Here is a 22128-nt window from a genome sequence, read left to right as displayed (position 1 = left end):
CATAATAATTGGTTTCTCATAGCACACAAACATGTTGAGCACTGTACAAACAAAAAAAAAAAGGCAGAGTCCCCACACCAAGGAGACTCACTGCCAAACACAGTGCCAAACGCTGGCACTAACTGATATCTTACTGAGGTCTTAAGCACAGGAAAAACATAAATTAGTTTTGTCTCTTCTTCCTAAACATAATCTCTTTGCAGCAGGGCTGTGCTATACTGTCAGGACAGAAAAAGAAAATTTTAGCTGGCTGCTTGCTGTGTGAGCAAAGGCTGGCACCTCTCCTGCAGAAACCTTGATTCTTCAGCAGCAGGGAGTCTAACTAAGCATTTGTGCTCCACAAGCACGGAAAAGGAAAGTGTTACGACCAGCAGCATATGTCAGGCTGTCCCACAATGCTTGTATCTCCCTGTTTAAGGTGAGGTCATGGAGAGCCATGGCCCTCTCTTATTTCCCACACAAGTCAAAGGCCATACTGCTGCACGAATCAGGGAAAGCTGTTCAACCTATACTGATTAGATCTTAAAGAGCCTCATTTACTGCAAGGTGAGTAATCAGTCCCATAATAAAGAGCTAATAAAAACTTTCTTCACCAGTGAGACACAGATCTGAAACAAAACAATACCCTTTAGGGAGCAGAGGCACAATTCATCTTCAGATCTCAGTAATGGTCATTAGCGCTACTGATGAGGGATTTGGAAGAGAGACTGTACCTTCTTTTCTAATTACTGAAGGGTAAGTATCTGTTCTCTCTTCTTCAGGAATGTGTCAGTGTGGATCCCACTGGAAATGACTGGCAAGCAGTATCCCTCCAGGACAGAAAGAACAAAGTATTTCAGCTATATCAAGGAGTGACTGAAGTACCATTTTACTGAACTGGTATCTGACCTAGCTGCCTTGTGAAGGACATAATGTTTAACAAGAGTAGAAAATGGATCACTCTGCATTGCTACCTTGCAACTTGTTGCAGAAGTGAGCAGTAGCATCAGCTTGTGAGCTGGTGAAGTGTGCCCAGATGTGCAGAAGAGCACAAGTAGAAGTTATGCCTCTAACAAAAAAGCAAGTATAATGGAGATCCTGAAGAATTCTGCTAATACTGAATTTCAGATAGAGGAAGAGATTCGCTGCAACTGCATAAGTATGTGATGTGCTGATATTGTTGCAAGGTGAACCCCAAGAATTTAATATTAATCCAGCATGTTGCAAGAGCAGCATGTAGGCACCATCTCTGGTACCAGAGCCTTCTGCAGGTTCATATTGTTTTAAGTAAAACAGGTACCATGAGATGCGACTTTTCCTGGATAAGAACTTATTGGTTCATGTGACAACCTTCTGAATCTGTAAGGAGCAAACCGGTAGTAGTACTCAGTTGCTCATCCCCCTTCTGTCAAGCACAGCAGCTACTCAACTAGGAACATTATTGGCATGTGGTTCTGGCATACATCCAGGTAAGATGGAAGAAGGGTGAGGGCCAGCTGGACATCTACACAGGTGTGAAAACTCTAACTCTGTCATTCAGTAAAAGGTGATCAGGAATATCATAGCTTTGTACCACCTGATCTTGGATATTAGCCAACACATTAGGAGAAGCAGTAGAAAACTGCAGAGTTGCAAACTGAAGCCAATAAAAATCTGGCAAGGAACCCGGGTTCAGGCAGTATATGGAGCAGCAGTTGGAGCACATAGTATTTTCCCTTGTAAACAAGTCTGTTGTGGGAGATTTGCATTAACAGAACATATATAAGAACATTTATAAGGACTTCTTCAGCAGCCACCAGTTGCTGGATAACATAAGTCTGGTCAGGAAGCTTGCCAGCTTGGAGGTGCAGAGCAACAGGATTATTTCATGTTGATGACACTATATTCAGAGCCTGATGACTTCCCAACAACAGACCAATTGAGTACATCTCCCTAGCTGCTTATATAATGTATCATTATATGGACATTGTGCCCGTCAGCCATGCCACAAAAGAATTCTGTAGGACAGGCAGAAACACTATGCAGACCAGCCTGACAACTTTCTGTTCCAGGACACTAATGTAGCTTCATCTCCTGCAAGCACCATGCCCACCACTTCACATAGCTCAGGCGGATATCCATGCCTTGGAATGGTCACAACCATTGTCACTGCTGTGAGGGCAAAGAGGAGCATTCTTTTTCTCGGATTAGCCATATAGAGGTGAGGTGAAAACATGTTATCCCCTTACTTTTATGGGACCGAGATAGAATATATTGACCTCAGTCACACTTCAGAAGGCCAGAAATGAAGCCTAACGAATAGCATCAACTAGGCACACCAGCATTTTATAGGCCCAGATTTCTTCTTACTAGTATAACAAGGTTTAAGCCCCACTTGCCAATGACTAGAGTAATAGAAACCATCCAAAAGGAGAAGAATACTGTCATAATGTCTGTAAACTTAATTGCTTGTTATGGGTGAAAGATTTGTTGTAGTCTATAACTACTGGGAGAAGTGGAATGTTCTTCTGCTTCTCCTAATGCTAACTGCTTGATGAACCCTCACAACAACATGAAGAGTCAGAAAAAAAAAGGTTTTGTGTTAGGAACACTGGGATCAACAGTATCATTCCCATATACATCCTACAGACCGGGTGACGGTATGCATGAATCATGAACCAGTCTTGAGCTTGGACATGTTAGTGGATAAAGGTCCACTTCACTGTCTTAAATTTAAGACTGAATACAGCATCTTCTGGGTTTCTTCTCGACTAGAACAGGCAGTGATCTCCTATATTATTTGGTGTAACACAACATGAGTAAAATCTGCTTCTTCATGTCTACATAATCTCTTGTATGACTCCCAAAGAAAGCAATGCGCACTTCTATTTGTCACAAGCTTTCTTATGAGTGATGCCCTGAAAAAGAATAGGGAACAGGATATAAAAGATTAAATTGGACAGGTAGCTATGGCCATACCAGGATTTACAAAAAAAGGATGAGGCTGTCTCAAAAAGTTTATTCATTAAACTCTGAAATGTCTCCTAATCACCACTGCAGATTTACAGATGTTTAATGTGAGTGGGCTGCACTATTAGGAAAGAAGAGGACTATTATCCTCCAATATCTCACCAAACTTCTTGGCATGATATTCAGGTTGCTAAGAGAGTAAAATCCATCGATCTCAGACTGATGTTCAATAGTAGAATGTAAAATCCAAGAAAGCACCATTTGGCCTTCTGTTTTTTCAGAACACGCAGTCCTGTCCTGTATTATAGCTATGAGGTCTCAAAGTGAAAATTTTCAGTCCTGGTCTGAACCTCTTTGAACATCTAATGTCTAATATACAACAGTGGCACCTTGTCACCACAGTAGCCATAGTATGTGGGATGTCCAGTGTCCTCTGCCAGACTGCCTTGGCCAATCTCCTCTTCAATACCATCTGAACACTTCTAAAAGGATGTGGTAAATGCCATGCTGCCATCCTTCAACCTTTCTTCAGAGTCATATTTGATTTTGACCATTCCTTGTAATTTTATGCCCTATGGGAACTCCTTCAGGAAATGCATAACTCTCTCCTATAAAGAAATCCTATGTTACCAGAAGTAATGACTGTAGGCATATTCAGTCCCATAGGAAGAACTGGTATCTCTTCTCCACTCAGTTCACACTGGGTATTACCTGACTGGTTTTGCCAAAGAGCATAGCCAAATAGGCCTAATTTACTACTACAGCAATTTTGGTTGGACCATTTCACATCCTCTCAGCTATACTTGATGTCTTGATTTTCAGGGTCTCTGAAATTCTTAACAGCTTCTAAACACTTAAAAACACTTTAATACACTCTAGTCTGCATGATACTACTTCAGCAAATGACAAAGATGCAACAGGTCCTGTGATTTTAAGTATTAGTACCACTTTGTTGCTAGATCTTACTCTTCCCAGTCTTTCCCCATATCACTGTGGGGAGATATTTTCCTTCATCTCAAATGCAGCAAAGACTAGCTTCTTCATGCCTGAATTTACAAGCTCCAGATCACACAGCAGTGCATGGTCTCATAACACACAGGTTACAGTTGGCCAGCTGGATACTGGCCAACCTTAGGGTAATCCTGCCAAGGCTTGAGGCAGGACCTTGGAAACCACCTTAGAGACATACAACCTGGCTCCAGTACGAACAATGCTGAGACCGCTTTGGTGCTGCTGCTTCAGCACATGAGTAACAAGAGCACTGGTTGTTTTCTCAGTGCTACCTTTTCCATATTGCCCTTTGCTTTCCTGTCTGTTAGAGGAGGCCTGGGTGAAGCCACCTCATTTGCCAGGAGAAGGCTGGAGCTTTGTCTCCAACAAGGCCTTTGAGGACTGTTCCAGCAGATGGAGCTTTTACCTCATGTCTTGCAACTTACATATTCTTGTGGAGAATGACAATCAGGTATCTGCTCTTCTGAGATTCACCAACACAGAAGAGATCCTGAATGTGTTCATCCATTATAATGATTAACTCTAGAAATACAGAGAGCTTAAAGCTGGCAGGCTTTGAATCCCAGAGGGCTCTGATCCATCGGAATCAGTTCAGACAGATCAGGGCTATACATAGCAAGTGGTCTAAAAGATAACAGACAGCTAGAAGATTTTCTCAGAAATGAGTTTTACTTGAGTGTGTTAGACATGTTCCAGTTTCTAGCTCTCCATCATAAGGCCTGGAGGGAAATGAAGGAGGGTCACAGCACCTTTATGCCTTCACATGAAAGGAAAGGGAGGTTCAAGCTTCTACAACTCTGCTGATTTCATATACATAGAACATATGGATCCATAGTGATATCTGAAGACCTAGAAGACTTTGGTCTCCAAGGCCAACTCCAAGAGCAGAGGAATGAGAAGAATACTGATTATAGCAGAAAAAAAGAGATGCATGCATTGCTGCATTGTTCTTACACCTGAGAAGACTCTTAGGACACATTTGATGGGGGCTAAGAAGATGCAAGGAGCATGTCTCCAGTATTGGGTGACCAATTCCAGCAAGGAATCAAAGATCAAAAAGATGGATATTTAGAGCTCTGCTAGTAGATGCTCAGGGATCAGATCCTCAAGTGATGTTGATATCTCACTTAGTTGAAGACAAATACTAAGAAGCAAATGCAAAAGTATAGCTCTGCCTTCCAACTGGGTGCCTTAATGGCTGATAAGTTTTCCATGCTTGGGCAGCCTTTCCACCTCATAGATGCAGTGATCAGGTTTTTCCTTGCTGACTTGCCTTCTTTTTCTCACGTTGTTGAGCCCATCCCCCCAGTCTCCCATAGCTTTGCCTCAGAGACTGCTTCGCCTCCCAGCACCAGCGCACGAAAGCTGGCCTGGCTAGTCACAAGCGGGAAGCTCTTCCCCTGCCAGCCGTGATTGTTCTGACAGTTCTGCTTCCTCCTCACATCATCTGTCATCTCCCTTGTTCCACCTCCCCTTCCTGAAATCAGCCTCACCGTCTACCACGTTAGGGTCGCAGTCAAGAGAAATAGCACCGAAGTTGGAACGCTCTCTGCTTACTTTCTACTCCAGTGATGAGCCCGACAGAGCCAGGATCAAGCCAGGATGGGACAATTAAGCTTGAGGAAAAGCAGTAAAAATTAGTAATGTCATAAGCAGCTACAAAAATCAGCTCATCATACTTCAGCTCTGGGGAGGAAACAGCTGGAGCTCTGGTGTTTAGGCGTGGTTTGGCTCACAGAGGACTGCCAGAAACATTTACAGAAAAGATCTGCATCTTTGCTGTTCTGGGGACTGCTCTCCAACCATCTATCACAGAGCTAATAGCTCTAGCAATACACCTCAGTCCAGACTGGCCACTCTTCCTTCTGTGAGTATCATGGGATCCGCTTTGACAGCACTACTGACAAATGTCACTCCTGATCTTGGCATTGCCTGTTGTTTTAGATCTGTTTCCTTCTGACCTAGTTCTGCTGATGTGTCTTATTACAGACCTGAAGGAATTCCAGTTATGTGCTTCCCCACAGCACCAAGTAACTTTCTGTTGTGTGTTGGACTAAAATAATCCGTAAGTAATGCCTACAGCTTCTACTAATTTTATTTCAAGAATAGCTTCTATAGTAAGTGCCAGGTCAGAATCCACAGTTACCTCTGAGCTGAGGAGTTGTACTCACACTCCTGAATGCTATCTAGTAAAACAGAATATCTGTTGGAGGTCAGTATGGTTAAATGCAGTATTCCATGTTTATAAAGAAAATAAGAGAACACCTCTGAGCTGAAGAGCCTACGCTCATATCTCCCCAGTATGTTACCATTTCAAGAATGTGGGCATTGTTCCCCATCTGCCATCATCCTCGTTTCATGCAGAGTTGTTCTGCTCATTTGGGTGCCTGTTGTTTGCCAGGCAACTGTGGTTTCAAGGGCTAACATCAGAAATGGGACTTACTGGAACCACCTTTGGTGCTTAAAATGGAGACTTTTAGGGAAGGAATACACAGAAGAAAGAAGTCTTCTAAAACACTCTTACTGAGGTACTCAAAGAGAACAAAAAAAAAGCCCATGCCTTTTCAAGAATTCTTTTTTCCATGTGATCTTCTCCCAAAATAACCAACCAAACCAATCAACCAACAAGCCCTAATAAAAACTCTTCTGTCTCCACCACATATGAGCAACCTTCTATGAAGTCCAGTGTTAGGTAGGAAGGGAGGGTTACATTAGAGCATCACCTTGAGCAGTTTACAGAAGTGCAGGTGGGAGGGGAAATGTAAGACCTCTTTATACTTCCTCCAGCCACCTTCCATCCCAAGGGAATGCTCAGTAAAGCATGCAAAGACTTGGAATTAACATTTCAGCTTTCTGTTATTGGTGAAATCATAAACATTTTTACTGGAATCATTTAAAGGACCTGGGTTTTCCCTTTGCTGGTTTTCTCCTTCCTGTTTTGAAAGGGTATATTGAGGAACACGTAAATTACAGATGGAAAAAAAACAGCTAAAACTTTTATTGCTACAATCTGTTTTTCCTCATTAGTGACTATAAACTCACACTAAATAGAAGGACTCACTGAGCACAGTCCAGATAGGGCAACACATTGGCAAGAAGTAGGGAACAAGCTGACTGGTTCAAGGTGTTTTCTGCTGATTGAGTTACAAGGACAACAGCCAAAAGGAGCAGAACTTATCGGATATGGACAATCCATTCTGCCAGAGAGAATAAAGAGATATTTCTCTAAAATTTCAAATGAAATTTTACAAGAATTCCTAAATCCAAAGCCCCATTTAGCTTCATATTCAATGTAAACCACTGTATTTTGCTGCTTTTCTAGCATACTTGGATAAAACTAGATAAAATATCGTATTGTTTAATACTTAGGATTTAGTGTTCTGGATTCCAGTCCCACTACAGGCAGCTTCTGACTTGATACCCTTCAATAATTCACATTCTGTAGCCTCCCAGTTTCTCCATCAGTAAAATGGAGATAACATGCATTTCATAGTGGAGCAGAGTGATGTGAAGGCTGACTGATTTATCAGTAGTTGTGAGATGCTTAGGAATACTCTGATGAAATGTGCCACACGTATGCACAATTTATTATTAACCTGACAGCATTTTAGCTCTTTTATTTTCCTGCCTTGCATACAATTCAAGTGCAGGATGCCTGAAGCACATTTGAATGGATGCCATGTGGCATTTTGATTGTAGCAGGTACTATCATTTAATTCTGAAATTCACAACCTTAACACTGCATTACAGCAAGATTTTTTGCAATTAATTTTCCTTCTTCACTCATTTTTAAAAAAGAATACTGTATTTGAGCAGTCTTGTTTTTAAGTTCAGTATCAGACCATTAAAATTGTTAAAGGCAAACACAGACAAGGAAAGAATCTCAAACAGAAATATGCTCTTTGGGCCAAATCTTTAGAGGACATAAAGGATAGAAAGAAATGTGATATGAAGGTAAAATAATTAGTTACTTAAGTAATTTAGGAGCCCAAATCAGTCACAGAATTCCAAGGCGTCTGGGTCACATTTTTAAACTGGGACTTAAAAGCAGTGTTTTTCAAAACTGACAAGACCAACATATCTAAATAGATTTGTTTTTATTTCTTATTTAAGCGTATCTTTCACCAGTATGAATGAAGGCTTTGCTTGAGCAAAAAGCACTTGGTGTATGTAGTTAGTTTTAAGATGAATACTACTCATGTGCTCTGACCTGCAAAAAGACATTTTGTACAATGATCTGGGCATTCAATATATTTTCTATAGAACAGCTCATTAGTGAGAATATATTTGCAAGTTCAAATTGTTCATGTATCCACACTCTGCAAGGCAGTCGGTCCTTCACAAGGAGAAAACAAATGGGCAAGTGTAAGGGTAGAAAATAGAGCAGATGAAATGTACATTTTGTTTCCTACCAGCCTATCGCACCCAGACCTGAACGATGGCTTAAATTGTTTTAGTCAGCCTTCCAACAGCAACGTTCAGTTGGGTAACCAGGAAGAAACTTGAGTAATTTCAGCCTCAGAATAAAAACAATGGAGACTGGTACAAATGCCCCAAATAGCAGGATATAGATTCATAGATTTTTAAGGCCAGAGGGAGCATTATATAGACATACAACAGAGCAGTGACCTCCACTGTAAGTAGTAGCATGGCTATAATTAAACAGCACTGACAAATGAGGCCTGAAATCACAGCCAATTGTTCTCCTGAGATAAAGGATCTGTTACTTAGTACTTTGGTTTAGCTCTCTCCTGCCTCAGGCAAACTGGGAGTCTACATACTGGCAGTGGCAATGACAAGGAATACATCCCAGAGTTCAAGAATGGCTGTCACACCATACTACTGCAGTTCCCAAGTGGCTATCATAGACAGAGCCTTGCTCATCCAGCCCAAATCTCAGCTTGGGCTGGCTGTGTTTCAAAGAACATTTCTTGCACAGAGGGATATTTGTTATGTTCTTCAGGAATGCCCAGTGCCCAGTCCTCACATTCATCTACATGACAAGCCATTTCAGTTCAGTTCAACCTACTGAAAAGCCCAAGAACAAACTGCTGATAATCCCAACTTCTCTAGCAACGGTGGTTCTTCCTCAGTATATGTGCCATACTATCTTCATCATCACTGTTCAGAGACTGCCCCATTTAACAGTACTGGCATGTCTGAGAAGACACAATAGTGAATAACCCATCCCAGTCCTGTCCACCCAAGATTATTCCTTGGGCCCTTGCTTTAGCAGAGCTCCTGACAAACACCACTAGCTACAGATCTGTCACTTCAATTGAACTTAACAGTGCTTCCTGCAACCCTTTCTTCCTGGGAGGTTTCAAAGGGCATTGATGTGACTCATCACCCTACCCATGATCCAAGCTCTTCTCACTGTCCCAGAGCCAGAAATCTGCTCTCCTTTCTGGTCAAGTTTAACCTATGCTTGGTTCTTTCCTTTTGCCTCCAGTTTTGGGCCTAATAGTTCCCCAAGTCATAGCAGAACAGGGTTGAGTCCACAGGCTTTCATTAGAGCTTTCTAGTCTGTGTGGGTGCATATGTCCCTTCCCTAAAACACCATAACTTTTTAATGATATATTATAGCTCATCAGTAGTAAATCTGCATTAGGGACATTAATATCAATAAGTTATAAAATAAGGTAAAGGTATATGCACAAATGATACAGATTACATTTTAAATCTAAAGCCAGAATCTAGAATTTCCACAAAGTAAAACCACATTTTTTTCCTGTGCAGACTTCCCTCAAAATCAGCATTTTTTCTAAAAATTTTGATTTGATGAAAACCACCATTTCTCACAAGGAAATTTTTTTCCAACCTGTTTTAGTCTGATGTGTCTTAGCTGATCAAAATGTTGCTCCACACCTCTTTCATTTGAGCATGCCACAGCATAGGAGAGTCAGAAAACACAGTGCCTTACAGATAAGTTTAAATATAAGATCCAAAGTATATAGGTACATAACTTATTTATGTTTCATAGTTGTTCAAGCCCAGCAGTTTTGGGGATTTGTTGTGGATGTGTTCATCACTGCAACTGAAGTAGTTCAGCTCAAGTAAAGAAAGAAAATAGAGAATTTACGAGGAGACAGCCAAGTCAATAATCTCAATTATAATTTGATCATCAGAGCCCTAATCTTTGTGTTTGTTTCGTTGTTTATTTTTAATTCAAAAACACAGACTACCAACAGCATAGAGACCATTAGAGGAACTCAGAAGAAAGAGCATTTTGCTATTTTCTGCAGCATCCAAAATTTTCCTGGAAGATCTTCTGCCCAGTGATAAACTTACAGCTACACCACTGTCATTACCTGCCTACGTTCTGTGCCGCCCTGACAACACAGCAATCAGCACCTGAACCAGCAAATTTTAAGCTAGACCGGCTATTCCTATATGAGTTGCCCCTCATCACTGACACTAATATAAACATACCTCCAGCTCTGCTTATCCTGTGGGATGTAACAAGGCTACCGCTTCCAGACAGCAATATATCAAATGCATATCTTTTGTTGCATTCATTGACTTGCTCTTCTTTCCTTTACCAGCTGAAGCTGTCTGATCCCCATGACCTTCCACAGCTCCCCAGTTACCCCACAGGCCCAGGAGGCGCCACGTGGGGCCGTCCCTCTGTACAGCCCCATCTCCACCGAGCCACCCCAGGGAAGCCCCCACCGAGCTGCCTGGAAAGGACAAAAGGCAGAAGGAAAGGCAATGATCATCTGGCTATTTTCCAGGCTTTTTTCTTTCAGGTGGTCCTGGGCAAGCAATTTAATCTGTTTTCTCTCCTTTCCTCTTCACAAGCCTCGCCTTTTTCTTTTATTTTCTTCTTTTTTTTTTTTTTAAGAGCAATTTATTAAGTAACGATACCATATGCTTTTTCCCCCACTTAAAAAAAATCTTTGGGGAACATAAGCAATATATTTTCAGACACATACAGAAAGGAACTTAAGGAATTCAGCTGTAAACACCACTGAGCTATGAAATTTGCAGATCACAACACAAGCCGCTCTCATCCCTGCCAGCCATCTCAGCCTTGACTGTGGTTTCTAAGCAGACCCCAGTGGACAAACGTACCTTCAGCCCCAAGGACTCCTCCTCCCTGACCTTGAGGAGACAGGCACTGGGAGGCACCTGGGCCCCGACAGCCAAGCTGGCAGGGTGGAAACAGTAAGAAAGACCAGAAAAGCAAGCACACGTCTGTGGAAACACACCAGAGGTTTGTAAAATTCAGACAGTATCATTTTTCTCAAGTAGTAAGGCAACAAACTTCGAAGAGATGAAAATCCACCCAAGAGACTACAGAGCCTGAGAAAGGCTTCTGAATAAATGCAGCAGGCAAGCAAGCTCTGGGGCCTGCTGGCAGCCTCAGAGATTGAAGCCAGGTTTTAACCCACAGCTCAGATTTCTACACCTATGAATGAACTGCATCTTCCTTTCTGATAAAGGTCTCTGCCAAATACTCAGAGCCAAACCCAGTCCATTATATTTACTCAGGTTACTTCACTGGTCTAATTCCACGAGTAAGAAGAGGAAGATCAGGCCTTAGAGTGTAAAATCCTGGTGGCAAAGTACCTCTTCCCTCCTTGGCCTACATAGCAAACTGTGGACCGCAAATACAACTGCTGTATCTAATAAGCAATTAGAGGGTCAGAATTGAGTGTTGACAGGAGTTAACAGGAAGAGAAATACAGCAAGAAAATTTTACCTTTTCTTTCAGAGTCTTAGAAACACAACACACTTGCCAGCTTTGGGCTAATTAAAGCACTCAGAAACTACTGAAAGGGCTTTATTCTCTGTTGTCCTGCTTTTTATGCAATGATTTATACAAGAACAAAGAAGTGCAAACTCTGCCATTCTGCTCTAGTAGCCTTTTATACCCTCTTTGCTTTTCGTGATAGCACAAGGTCACTGCAAGAGTCAGGTCTGGAGAGTAAAAGTAGCCAGGCTGGAAGCAGCAGACAGGGCAGAGCAAGAGTCAATACAAACAGGTAGCCAGAGGTGAGCCTCTGCAGACAGAAAAACATTTGAGCAGCACCCAGGGTTCACTACAGCAGGCATTTGTGGAGAAATCAGTGGAGCACATGGGACAGATCTGAGAAGAGAGTTGAAAACTCTCTCCTTCCCGCCTAGCTCCTGTGAGCACCCTGCAGCACAGCATCTGCACTGTGTCCCTTGATGGGGAAGCAGCCACACTGCTGCTTCGGCTCTGCCTTCATCAGCACAGCTGCATCCTGCCCTGGGAAGGGGCTGAACATGCAGACTGCGAGGTTGCACAAAGCTACAGAAACTGGAGGATTTCAGTTGAAAAGAAGGATGATCCCACTCCTCAAACATGGTCGCTTAACACGGAAAGATACCTTAACTTCTAATTGCAAGCCTAGCTGAAAAGCTGAGGTCTTTTCTTCCTCATGAATTATCATCATTTACATGTCCAGCTAAGATATATATATATAAAATATATATATACACATACACACATACATATGTGGCTCTATTATTGTCATATAGAAGCATGTAAGATTCTTAATCCTTGAGATAGGAAGCTCCTTTGGCTACAGGTTTCAGATATGGAAACTGAGACACAGAGCAAAACCAAGTAAATACCTCCTGCAAAGTAAGTTCAGGTGATTCAATCTTGAATCATTTAGCCTGCCAGCAAATTACCCCATGGGCGCAGGAAGCCTGCAGTAGAACTGGAAATTAGTCTTAGATACTGAGCTAACGCTCTCATGACTATACCATCCTTTTTTGCCAGGAATAAAAGTTCTGTTACTCAAATCCACTTTGTTTACACCTTATACCTTGGTTTTCTCCCAGGATAATGGGCTAGCAAGTACACGTGCAGGTAGGGTCTGTCCAGCTGAAATAGTATTACTGGCAATGCTGTTGAAAACACAGATCATCAGGTGTACTCATATCCCAGCCCCATTTCAGAACAAACACATTCAAATACAAAATAGTTCTGCTCCTAACAGAAGGACACCCTCTTCCTCCCCATCGTCTTCCCTACATCCTCATACCCACCCCTCTCAGGCCTTTGGCTGTTTCACACCCAGCTGTCTGCTCCTGGGCTTGACGGAGAGCAAGGGGAAGTGCTTTGTTCGGCAGGGTGGGTTTATAATGGCAGTGAGCATGTCTGCAATGAAGGACTGTGGGAAAAATGCACACATACACCCAAAAGTCACATTGCTGTCTCTGAACAGCAATAACATGGCAGCTGCCTTGCTTTCTGCAGGTGGAGAAAGAAGCTTTGCTATCCATCCAGTCCAAAGGGGGTGAGCAAAAGAACAAGAGGTAAAGTGAAATCAGAAGCTTGGCCCAGGACAAGTGGCCGTTCTACCATTTCATCGCATGGATTACCACCTTCTCCCTGGCCAGGGAGCAGTCAGTGCTGAGATCGATGCGCAGAGGCCCGTCTCCTCTTAGCTTCTCCTCCAGATGGATATGCTCCTCCTCCGCTTCTTTTCCTGTGGCTTTGTCACTCCACCCATCCCAGAGCACAGGTTCCAGCAGCCTCAAGGTGTCCAGGAGGATTTTCCCTCCGTGCTTTTCACCAGAACTTGACAAAGATCACCCTTTGGCAGGTGACCTGCATACATCCATCCTGGAGTAAGGATAAAAGCAAGGCTACAGCATGTGCTGTCTTGCTTGGGGCTGTATTTACTGCTGATTGACCTTCATGACAGGCTGACTAGCTCAGCAGAAGTCTGGGCAGTAATAATGGGCCAACTCTCTCTCTCTCTCTCTCTTTTTTTTTAAGGGCAAAAGCAAAGGAAAACAAAGCTTCTAAAATCAAATCATCTTCCTGCCATAAGTTATTTGGGAAGAGAAATTTCTCCCTCCATTCACTTTCACAATTATTACCAGTTATTTATAATTTTTAAATAGTTATTTAGTAACAGCCAAAAATTCCAGTCTAGATCATAACTGTGCACACTTTGGGACAGAGCAGGAGAGAGCAAGCTAGTCTATAGGCTGATAGAGGGATCTGGTATCCAAAGTCTAGCTAGATTCAGTCCTCCAGGAGCTCACTCAGCCCATTAAAATTTACTCTTTTAGATAGCCAAGAACTGTTCTCCTGTACAATCAGGCAGCTAGAACAAAGACTGAATAGCTGCTGTAAACAGCCTGCATTGATACATGAACTATGGCTTACCCTTATCAAAAAGCAGCATTTCCATCCTGTCTTTTTCCAGGCCCACCTCCTTCTTGCCTACAATTTGTTCTAAACCTTTACCACCCCCATCTCACACCAAATAGTGATCTGGTTTTGTACCCAGCTACGATTTGCTTCATTTCAGCAAAAGGAGAATAAGCTTTGCCTAACTTAGGGCTACAACTTGTCTGTTGCCTGAGGGCTGCAGCTGATCTGCAGTCAAGCAGAAAAGGATTGTAGCCTCATGGTCATCTATAATACAGGAGAGTGAAACAAGAAGAATATAGCTGTCAGCATGTATTGCAGCCAGACTGTTTGAATCAATGGCACACTGTATACAGGGCCTGTAATCTCCCTGTGGCTCCTCTGCATTAAAAGCAGCAGAGGGTACGAAACAGATCCAGCTAGGTCTGGAGCTGCAGGCAGTCCAAGTTGAGTAACCAGCGCGAGGGGAGATGGATCCTAGTCCATTTCTATGGAGGGGTATGTTGGATCTAAATTAAAGTTTTGCAGCTCCAGCTCACTTTCAATATTTACTGTTAACAATAAGAAGCAATGCCTGTACAGCACTTTGGAGCTTCAAAGCACTTTATAAGCATTAATTAATTTCTTAACACATCATCATCTTGCTCTGGTGCCCATCTGGCACTGCATCAAGAAATTACAACCAGACTGGAAAATAATTACTATTTTAAATGGACCCAAAGGAACTTAATCCAGGAAGAATGAGCACAAGAAAGAGATGGGGAAACCCAAAATGCTGGAAAAAGGGAATGGCAAAAGTAAGCCATGAGCAGAGTCCATACCAGCCTTCTGCCCAGTGGCCAGAGCTGGAGCATAAGAAGTGCCATAAGACAGTCGGACTTCCCTCTTGCAATATTTACTCCACAGCTGTCGGCCACCATCAGTTCTAGAGTTTTGCACTGGTGGCTGAAAATCTGAACTCCTCACAGGGTATCTCAGAGCTGCCTGCTGTCCTCTGTAATAGCAGAGCAAAAGACCAAGTAGAGGGTCTGCAGCTGTTTATTGCTGGTGAATTCAACAACAACCAATTTATATTCATCTATCAAGGAATATGCAAGGGAAAGCAAATATTATGGTCATGTTCATTTGTTTCTGATTACAAAATGTATGTAAATGCATATGCAAATTAAGTGCAGCCATCAGACTTATGGCAAAGTGCCAAATTAGCCCTTAGTCTTACAAAGTTTGGGGTGACTGGCAGGGATATCCTGTGATTGCAAGGAAGGGTAGGCAGTCCTTTTTAGATGCAGCCAAAACAGGAAAACTGGGCTGCTCCAAAGGGGCAGGTAGAGGATAAATCCTGCAGTAACTTGTCTCTTTAAATGAAACTGAGGGGCTACAGAAAAATCTGTTCCTGCTGCAGTTAAAAGTGTTATAATTACAGAGCAACGGGCTTCTCTGTCATTCAGCAGGCAGCATCCCCAGGAAATCTTGCTCTGTAATCAAGGGAAGAGGTGCAATCAGGCCCCTATTCAGGCTTCGTTTAGAAACAGCCCCTGCAGGCAACACAAAGGCTTCAGCATGGTGCTTTGTGAAGCTGGTGATCACATCATCGTCTTGGTTCTGCAACTACAAGCAGAGTTAATGTCATTTCTAAGCACATCTTCGATTCACCTTCATCCACAAAGTCCAGAAAAGGCCTAAGGAGAGGAGTGAGATCTTGGGCCAAGATATTCTTGTGCATACAACGCTGCACTCAGACTGTCCATATTACTGAACTCACTCCCTACACCTTGACATTGGAGGAAGAGGGAATTTCTAGCAGACTAAGCAAGACAGCATGATCCTGAAGGGAGCTGATGAGCACATGCATCTGGCCAGCCAGGCTGTTACAGCAGCACTGTTTGCAAAATTAGCATGGGAAGTTTTTTTGTTTTTTTTTTTTCAGTGACATGAACATATCTATCCTGATGCTCAGATTCTACAGGAGCCTCATTTGTTTGGCAGCAGCCTGATGACACAGAGACTGGTGAGCTTTATTGGAGGGGAGGGTGTCTCTGACTTCAGCTTTCATGTCTAATGCCACTATTGCCCAGAAACATACAAATTAATTGCTACTCAAATCAGCCATCCTTTGTACCCTACAGAGATGCCAGATTCAATGAACCAGTTTACTCCAACTGCAATGAAAACAGTATCACATTTTATTCAAAACAGCCAGATCTTTCAAAGTATGCACACATTTGCATACCCACTGTATACACTCAGACAAAGAAATCATATTTATCAGTGACCAGTAATGACCAGCTCAGATACCCATTTGACCATATAGCTACCATGACATACACAATGCTGGTAACTCTGCATGCACATTAACTGCCAAAAAGCTTTCACACAGCACATCAGGGCATGTTCTGCACAGGATTTATAGTTTTGTCTCACTACAGAATGGTTTGTTCTCTGCTAAGGTTCACTATAACTGGAACTGCACTTTGCACTACAATAACCCCTAATACTGTAAATGGAGCTTCATTCCGTCACAGTTCACAATCAGCAGGTTCCACTCTCTATTTATTTTTTATTTCTTTGGCCACAGAATAAACGAGTTTGTTGTGGTTTTACCATCTGCAGACATAGGTATCAGTCAATAGCCAAGTAATGGCCTGGACCCTGTCAAGAAAACTCATTATTAAAAAGGTACATACTGCATTTAGCTGTTCAAACAGAAGTTGTTATTGATTGGATCCCATCAGTTCCCAGTAAAAGAGCCGATGCCAGTGACCAACTGAAAATACACATACAGAATAAAGACAAGAAAACTGTGTAACAGGGCTAAGGATCCACAAAAGGGAGTTGCTGATACCAGTTGAAAGGGCATGTCTCTCTGAAAAAAATCAGACTGGGAATAAAACAACCACATTGAGCAACATTTCTGCAAATATGCAAAGGCAGGATAAGAAAATGAAACAAATGGCAACAGTTCTTAAAACAAACATTTCAGTCTCTTGGAAAAAAAGCAAACAAAGAAAATACAAGCTGGTTAATGCCTGATCAAGCCATGGGCAGGAAGAGCTCGAACCCAGCCCTGCCTTTCCTACTGCATCCTACTGTCCACCAGTGGAGGTTTTGCCACATCCAGACTACTGAAAGAAAACTTATTTGAAGTTTGCTAAGTTTTTTCAAAGTCAGATAAAAAGGCAGCTATATTTCTCTACTTTCGTGTTTTGTTTCTTTGCCATTTTTCTTTGTGTGCTTGTTTCCACTTACTAAAGAGTTTTTCTTCTGTTTTTCTCCTTCTCTGAATCCTCAGAGACATTGCAACATTGTAGGGTGATATCATACAGTGCACAGAAATCACCACTTTTGAAGAATAAAGGAAACAGAAAACAAGGTTGATTACAAAATTCTAACATAAACCAAATATGCATCATGAAGTAACAGGAAAGAAAACAGAAGAACTGGACTAGTTAAGTGTCTGTGGAAATCTCTGCATTTGTTCCAACAGAAAAGTTCTCTGCACAACATCGTTATGTGAGTAAACAGACCACAACTAACAATGAGCTAAAAATGTTTATTAAAAAGGTACATCGTGACAAACTTCTTTGCTCACCCTTAATAGAAGGTTGGGCTGGAAACTGATGAATCACTCTAGGAAACAAACAGCAATGGTGACACATGACTTCAAAAGGTAACAATAGCACTGCTTGATCCATGATGTCTACAACAGAAATATCCCTGGCTTCATTAGAAGATGCATTTCATATTGCTCCACCTACTCAGGAAATAAAGAAATTCCACCACCCAAGCCCTGGCTATAGCTGTTCCGTGGGTATATGGAAGCCTTGCTTACAGTATTTTTTCAAGACGTTTGCTGAAAACCATACGCTGTTGATGTCTTGAGCAGCTCCCTGTGGAGTCTGGATCCATTAACCCAGCAGCAGAAAGAGGCTTGTTTCTTTATATTTCAGGGTCCAAGTGTGTGGGTGGCTCTTGTAATCTTCCATCACCCAAAACTTTAATTTAGGCATGAGATGTCTTTGCTCTGCCATGCTATGAACTGCTCACCCACGCTCAGAAGTCTCTGGAGCTCCAGATCCTTTATGGTTCAAGTACAGAAAATCATTCTTACTCGTTTTTGGTTTGGACCTGATGGGTGCTGAGCAAAAAGTCAGGAAGAGTTTTGGTATTCAGCACATCTCAGGCTCACACCTCCTTTCTGATGTAACTTCCCTGTCAGGACTTTACACACTCTGCCCAGACACTGCTTGAAGAGGATGGAAAGGAGGCTATCACACCTCAGAGTCTATGGGAATTTATGGATAGATTATATCTAAGACATCTTCTTGGAGCCTAAAGACACACGAATCCAGAAAAAGAAAAAGGAAGAGAGGAATTTGCTGGAACAAGTTCTGCTTTCCTCCCTTTTTCCTCTAAAATCTAGTTTGGAAGAGTTGGAAATTTGGAGAAAAACGGGGGAAAAAAAATAACTTTAGACAGTCTCTCACTGGTCATTCTGAAAGTGATTTTATTGTTGCACTTCAAATCTTTAAAGTGTTATTTATAATTAATAAATACTTCAGATTTTATTACTGTAGCTGAAAACTTGTAGCATTAAGGAGTTATTTCTCCAGTACACTGTAGATCTCTATAGCACATACACCCGATGTTATCCCAGGAGGCATATTAGTCTTGTCTGCAAGATGGCTGTTTTGGTCAAGAATAATGTACTATGTACAATGATCACGTATTGTTACTGTAACATCTGCATATGAAGGCAAATTTTCTGCTATCATTAACACCACATTAAAATAAACACATAGAAGGATATTGTGTTTATTTTCCCAACCCTCTCTTCCCATAGAAACAAGTTTTCTTCTCTATGTATACCATAAAATTAGATCTGTATTTACATAGTAATTCTGTAGGGGTACTGACTTCCTTTTTGCTTACATATCAGCAGTACTGAGACTTTATTTTCATCACTTCTCACATTCTATGTACTGAATTCTGCATAATCCATTTTCATTCCCCAAAGAATTAAATAAATGCTAGTTTTGATAAATAAGATACTATTGCAAATATTTCCATTTTGACATTTCAAGGTTTTTTGTTTTTTTTTTTCTTGAGACTGGACATTTCTTCCTCAGGTTCCACCTTGGTTCCTGTTGTGTTTAAACCCAAATGTCATAAAAAATACTGTGCTGAGATTCTCAGATTCGCACTGCGATTTCCAGTGAAGCCTCTTGCACATAAACAGTTAATTACCATGACGCTGCTAGAGATCAAGGAGAAAACCCTGAAATACACCTCATCATGTGATTTGCATTATTTAAAACTTTTGGACTGAAATTTTAAAAGGAAGTATGAAACAGTGTAGAAACACTCAAATCCATCTTCCTTTTGTAATATAGAGCAAGATCTTTCAGCAGATCTCAAGTCAATTTAATCAAGGATGCTAAAACAATCCAAGTACCATTCAGCAATTAGTGGGCATGCAACTGAGGGGGGCACAGGGCTTTCACAGACTAGCAACAGCTCACATCAAAGATGGCTTAACTTTGCAATGCCCTTTCAATTAGCTGGGTTTGCCATACACACATGGCTCCCGTTTACCTGCACTTCACTAGGTTTTTAGAGGCAAACAGTAGCAGAATTCACCCAGATAGCTAAGACAATTTCTTACAAATCCTCTTACCAACACCCAGTACTTCTGTATTCACCACTTTATGTTCTCCACCCTTATTAATAAGTTGCTGATGAAAATTTGTCTATGCTGTAAATGCAGCATGCCTTCAGAAAGTCACTTTTTGCAAGTACACGTTTCTATTCCCATTTCATTATCTCCAGCTGGGAAAAGGATGGTGGAATTTTAATTCCTCTGATAACCACCAGCAGGGATAAGAACTCTCTCATAGCCCTGCTAAGTGACAAACTAACACTTTGGGTTGTATAAACATCAATGGGGAGCAGGAAAGTACTCTCTTACCTTCAGAACAGAGTTTGCCAGCATATCCAGTGGCTGAGCAGTCACAGTGTGGCTCACCATCCAGAAGAAAGCAAGTGCCACCATTTTCACAGGGGTTTTCAGCGCAGAGCCCTTCCATGTCCAGCCGGACCCCTTGACTGCCCAGGAGCTGTGGCTCAGAGTTGCCGTATTTCAGATCCAGGATAAATCCTTGAAATGGAGGCTCACTCAGAACACCATCAAGGGTCAAGGCAGCAGGACGTATGTCTAACGGGACTCCACCCAAAAAAAGGTCACTGATGATGTTCATATACTGGCGCTGTGGACGCACCTCCCCTGGCTTGGCTTCACCATCCAGCACTAGCACCGTCCGAAGGTGATTGCGGCTGATCATCAGGAAGTGCCAGTTGCTGTCATTGACCTGCTTGTCTGTGATAACTGTAGTCTCAGCACAGTCCACACTGAACTGGAGCTGGATGCGCCCATCAACAAGGGACAGACAGAGGAAGTCACAGACACCACCGTCATCAAAGTAGAGAAGCAGCCCAGCTGAGACATTGGTCTTGAACTGGAAGCTGAGTTCGCTCCTGGTGCTCGCATCCCAGCGGAGGTAGCGGGCCCACTGGTTGGGGATGCCCATGAACTCCAGACCCAAGCAGAGACCCAGCAAGGAGCCCAGCAGCAAACTCACCTTCAAGGTGAAGTAGACAGAGTGGAGAGTGAAGCCCATTGTTTCAAGAACTTCCTCCTCCCTAGGAGAAAAACAAAAGCCACAGTACTGGAGGAGAACCCCAGCAGTCAACACCAAATCTGATAAATCCCACGGGAGAAGAAGGAAAGCAGAAAGAGACAGAGAGAGAGGGAGAGTAGGTGGAAAGAGAGACAGCAAGTGCACGTGACTGAGAGGAAATGTCTCCTCTCCAAGGAAAGATTTCAACTGTCCTTTAGGATCTGGAGGCCTTTATCCCAGAAGAAAAGGGTATATGAAGTGATTTCTCCAGGCGGTATGCTTTTGTGAACGGCAAAATAACCCACAGTGGTTTGTTTTGGTAGAACACGAAGGTGACACTGGTTGTTCCAGGGAGAAAGGAGAGGCTGAGTTGAAGGCAAACCCTCAAGTTCTGGTTTCCTAGAAGCAATAACAATACTGACAGAGGTGGCAGTGAGGTGGAGGAGAGAGTGAATTCATAAAACACGTGATCGTTGGGAGAGCAAAAATAAAGTCAATCTTCATGATGCACTGGTAGCAGTCCAGGCCATAACTCAGTGTTTGGCACTCACAGAGCTTGCTGGACCTGTGGGGTCAAGAGAAGAAGAGAAAGGAAAAAGTTAGCCCCACTACTTACCATATCTTTACTATGAAGCTTATTAACGTCTTGTCCAGTAACTTGTTTACATTTCCTGATATACTGGTCACTTCTTCATGCCTGCAAGTGGGCATACAGTCCTCCAAAACAGCAGGGACATTTATGTCATCAGAACGAGGAGGACCAGAGAGAGACCTCACCAAGTGACCTGCACACACTGCAACACTGAGCAATGTAAAAATACACCACATTATTTAACTCCTTTTACGAAGGCAATCCCATCAACTTTATTGAGAAAAATAGTGCTGAAGCTTCCCCAGTAACAAATACCTCTTGGGGAAAATGCATGGGACACAGACCAGAATTCCTTAGAGCACAAGAATTGATGCAGAACAAGGAAGGACATTATCCAAACTTCCCATTCCTCTGCTTTCATTATGCTTCCTAGCACACCAAGCAGGCACTAGAGAAGACATCCCTGCTGTCAGCCTGTCATTCTCCTTTTATTTTACATGTCTTGCACACTTCAGAGGGTCTAACAGGGACCCTTACAGCCTGAAAATAGATGATATAGAAATTATATATGGCAACCTGTGGCTTAGATGATAAGAAGTGTCTAAGCACTTACCACTTACCCTGGTCTAATGGTTTGGCTAACAGGCCAAGTTCACCTCTAGGTAACAGTGAGCAATTCAGTGAGCCTTCAGTGAGCAGTAGTTACACCTCTTAGCATTAAGATTTAATTCACTTCTAACTATTTGCATGTGGGCAACTGTATACCTGAGGTAGGAGGATGT

General features: G+C 42.3%; 1 protein-coding gene across 1 annotated transcript in view; it reads right to left on the bottom strand.

The window, feature by feature from the left end:
• The window catches only part of LOC136990960 (neurexin-3), a 309599-nt gene extending 288291 nt beyond the window's left edge, over nucleotides 1-21308 (bottom strand). The window contains exon 1 of the mRNA XM_067295682.1: nucleotides 20046-21308. Within this exon, the coding sequence (XP_067151783.1) occupies nucleotides 20046-20754 (709 nt within the window). The 5' untranslated portion in view covers nucleotides 20755-21308. The remainder of the gene's footprint in view (nucleotides 1-20045) is intronic.
• Between the last annotated feature and the right edge of the window lie 820 nt (nucleotides 21309-22128).

The sequence above is a fragment of the Apteryx mantelli genome, chromosome 4, assembly GCF_036417845.1.
Source record: "Apteryx mantelli isolate bAptMan1 chromosome 4, bAptMan1.hap1, whole genome shotgun sequence".
Lineage (NCBI taxonomy): Eukaryota > Metazoa > Chordata > Aves > Apterygiformes > Apterygidae > Apteryx > Apteryx mantelli.
The sequence above is the reverse complement of the archived record's forward strand: the minus strand, read 5'-3'. Positions and strand labels throughout refer to the sequence as shown.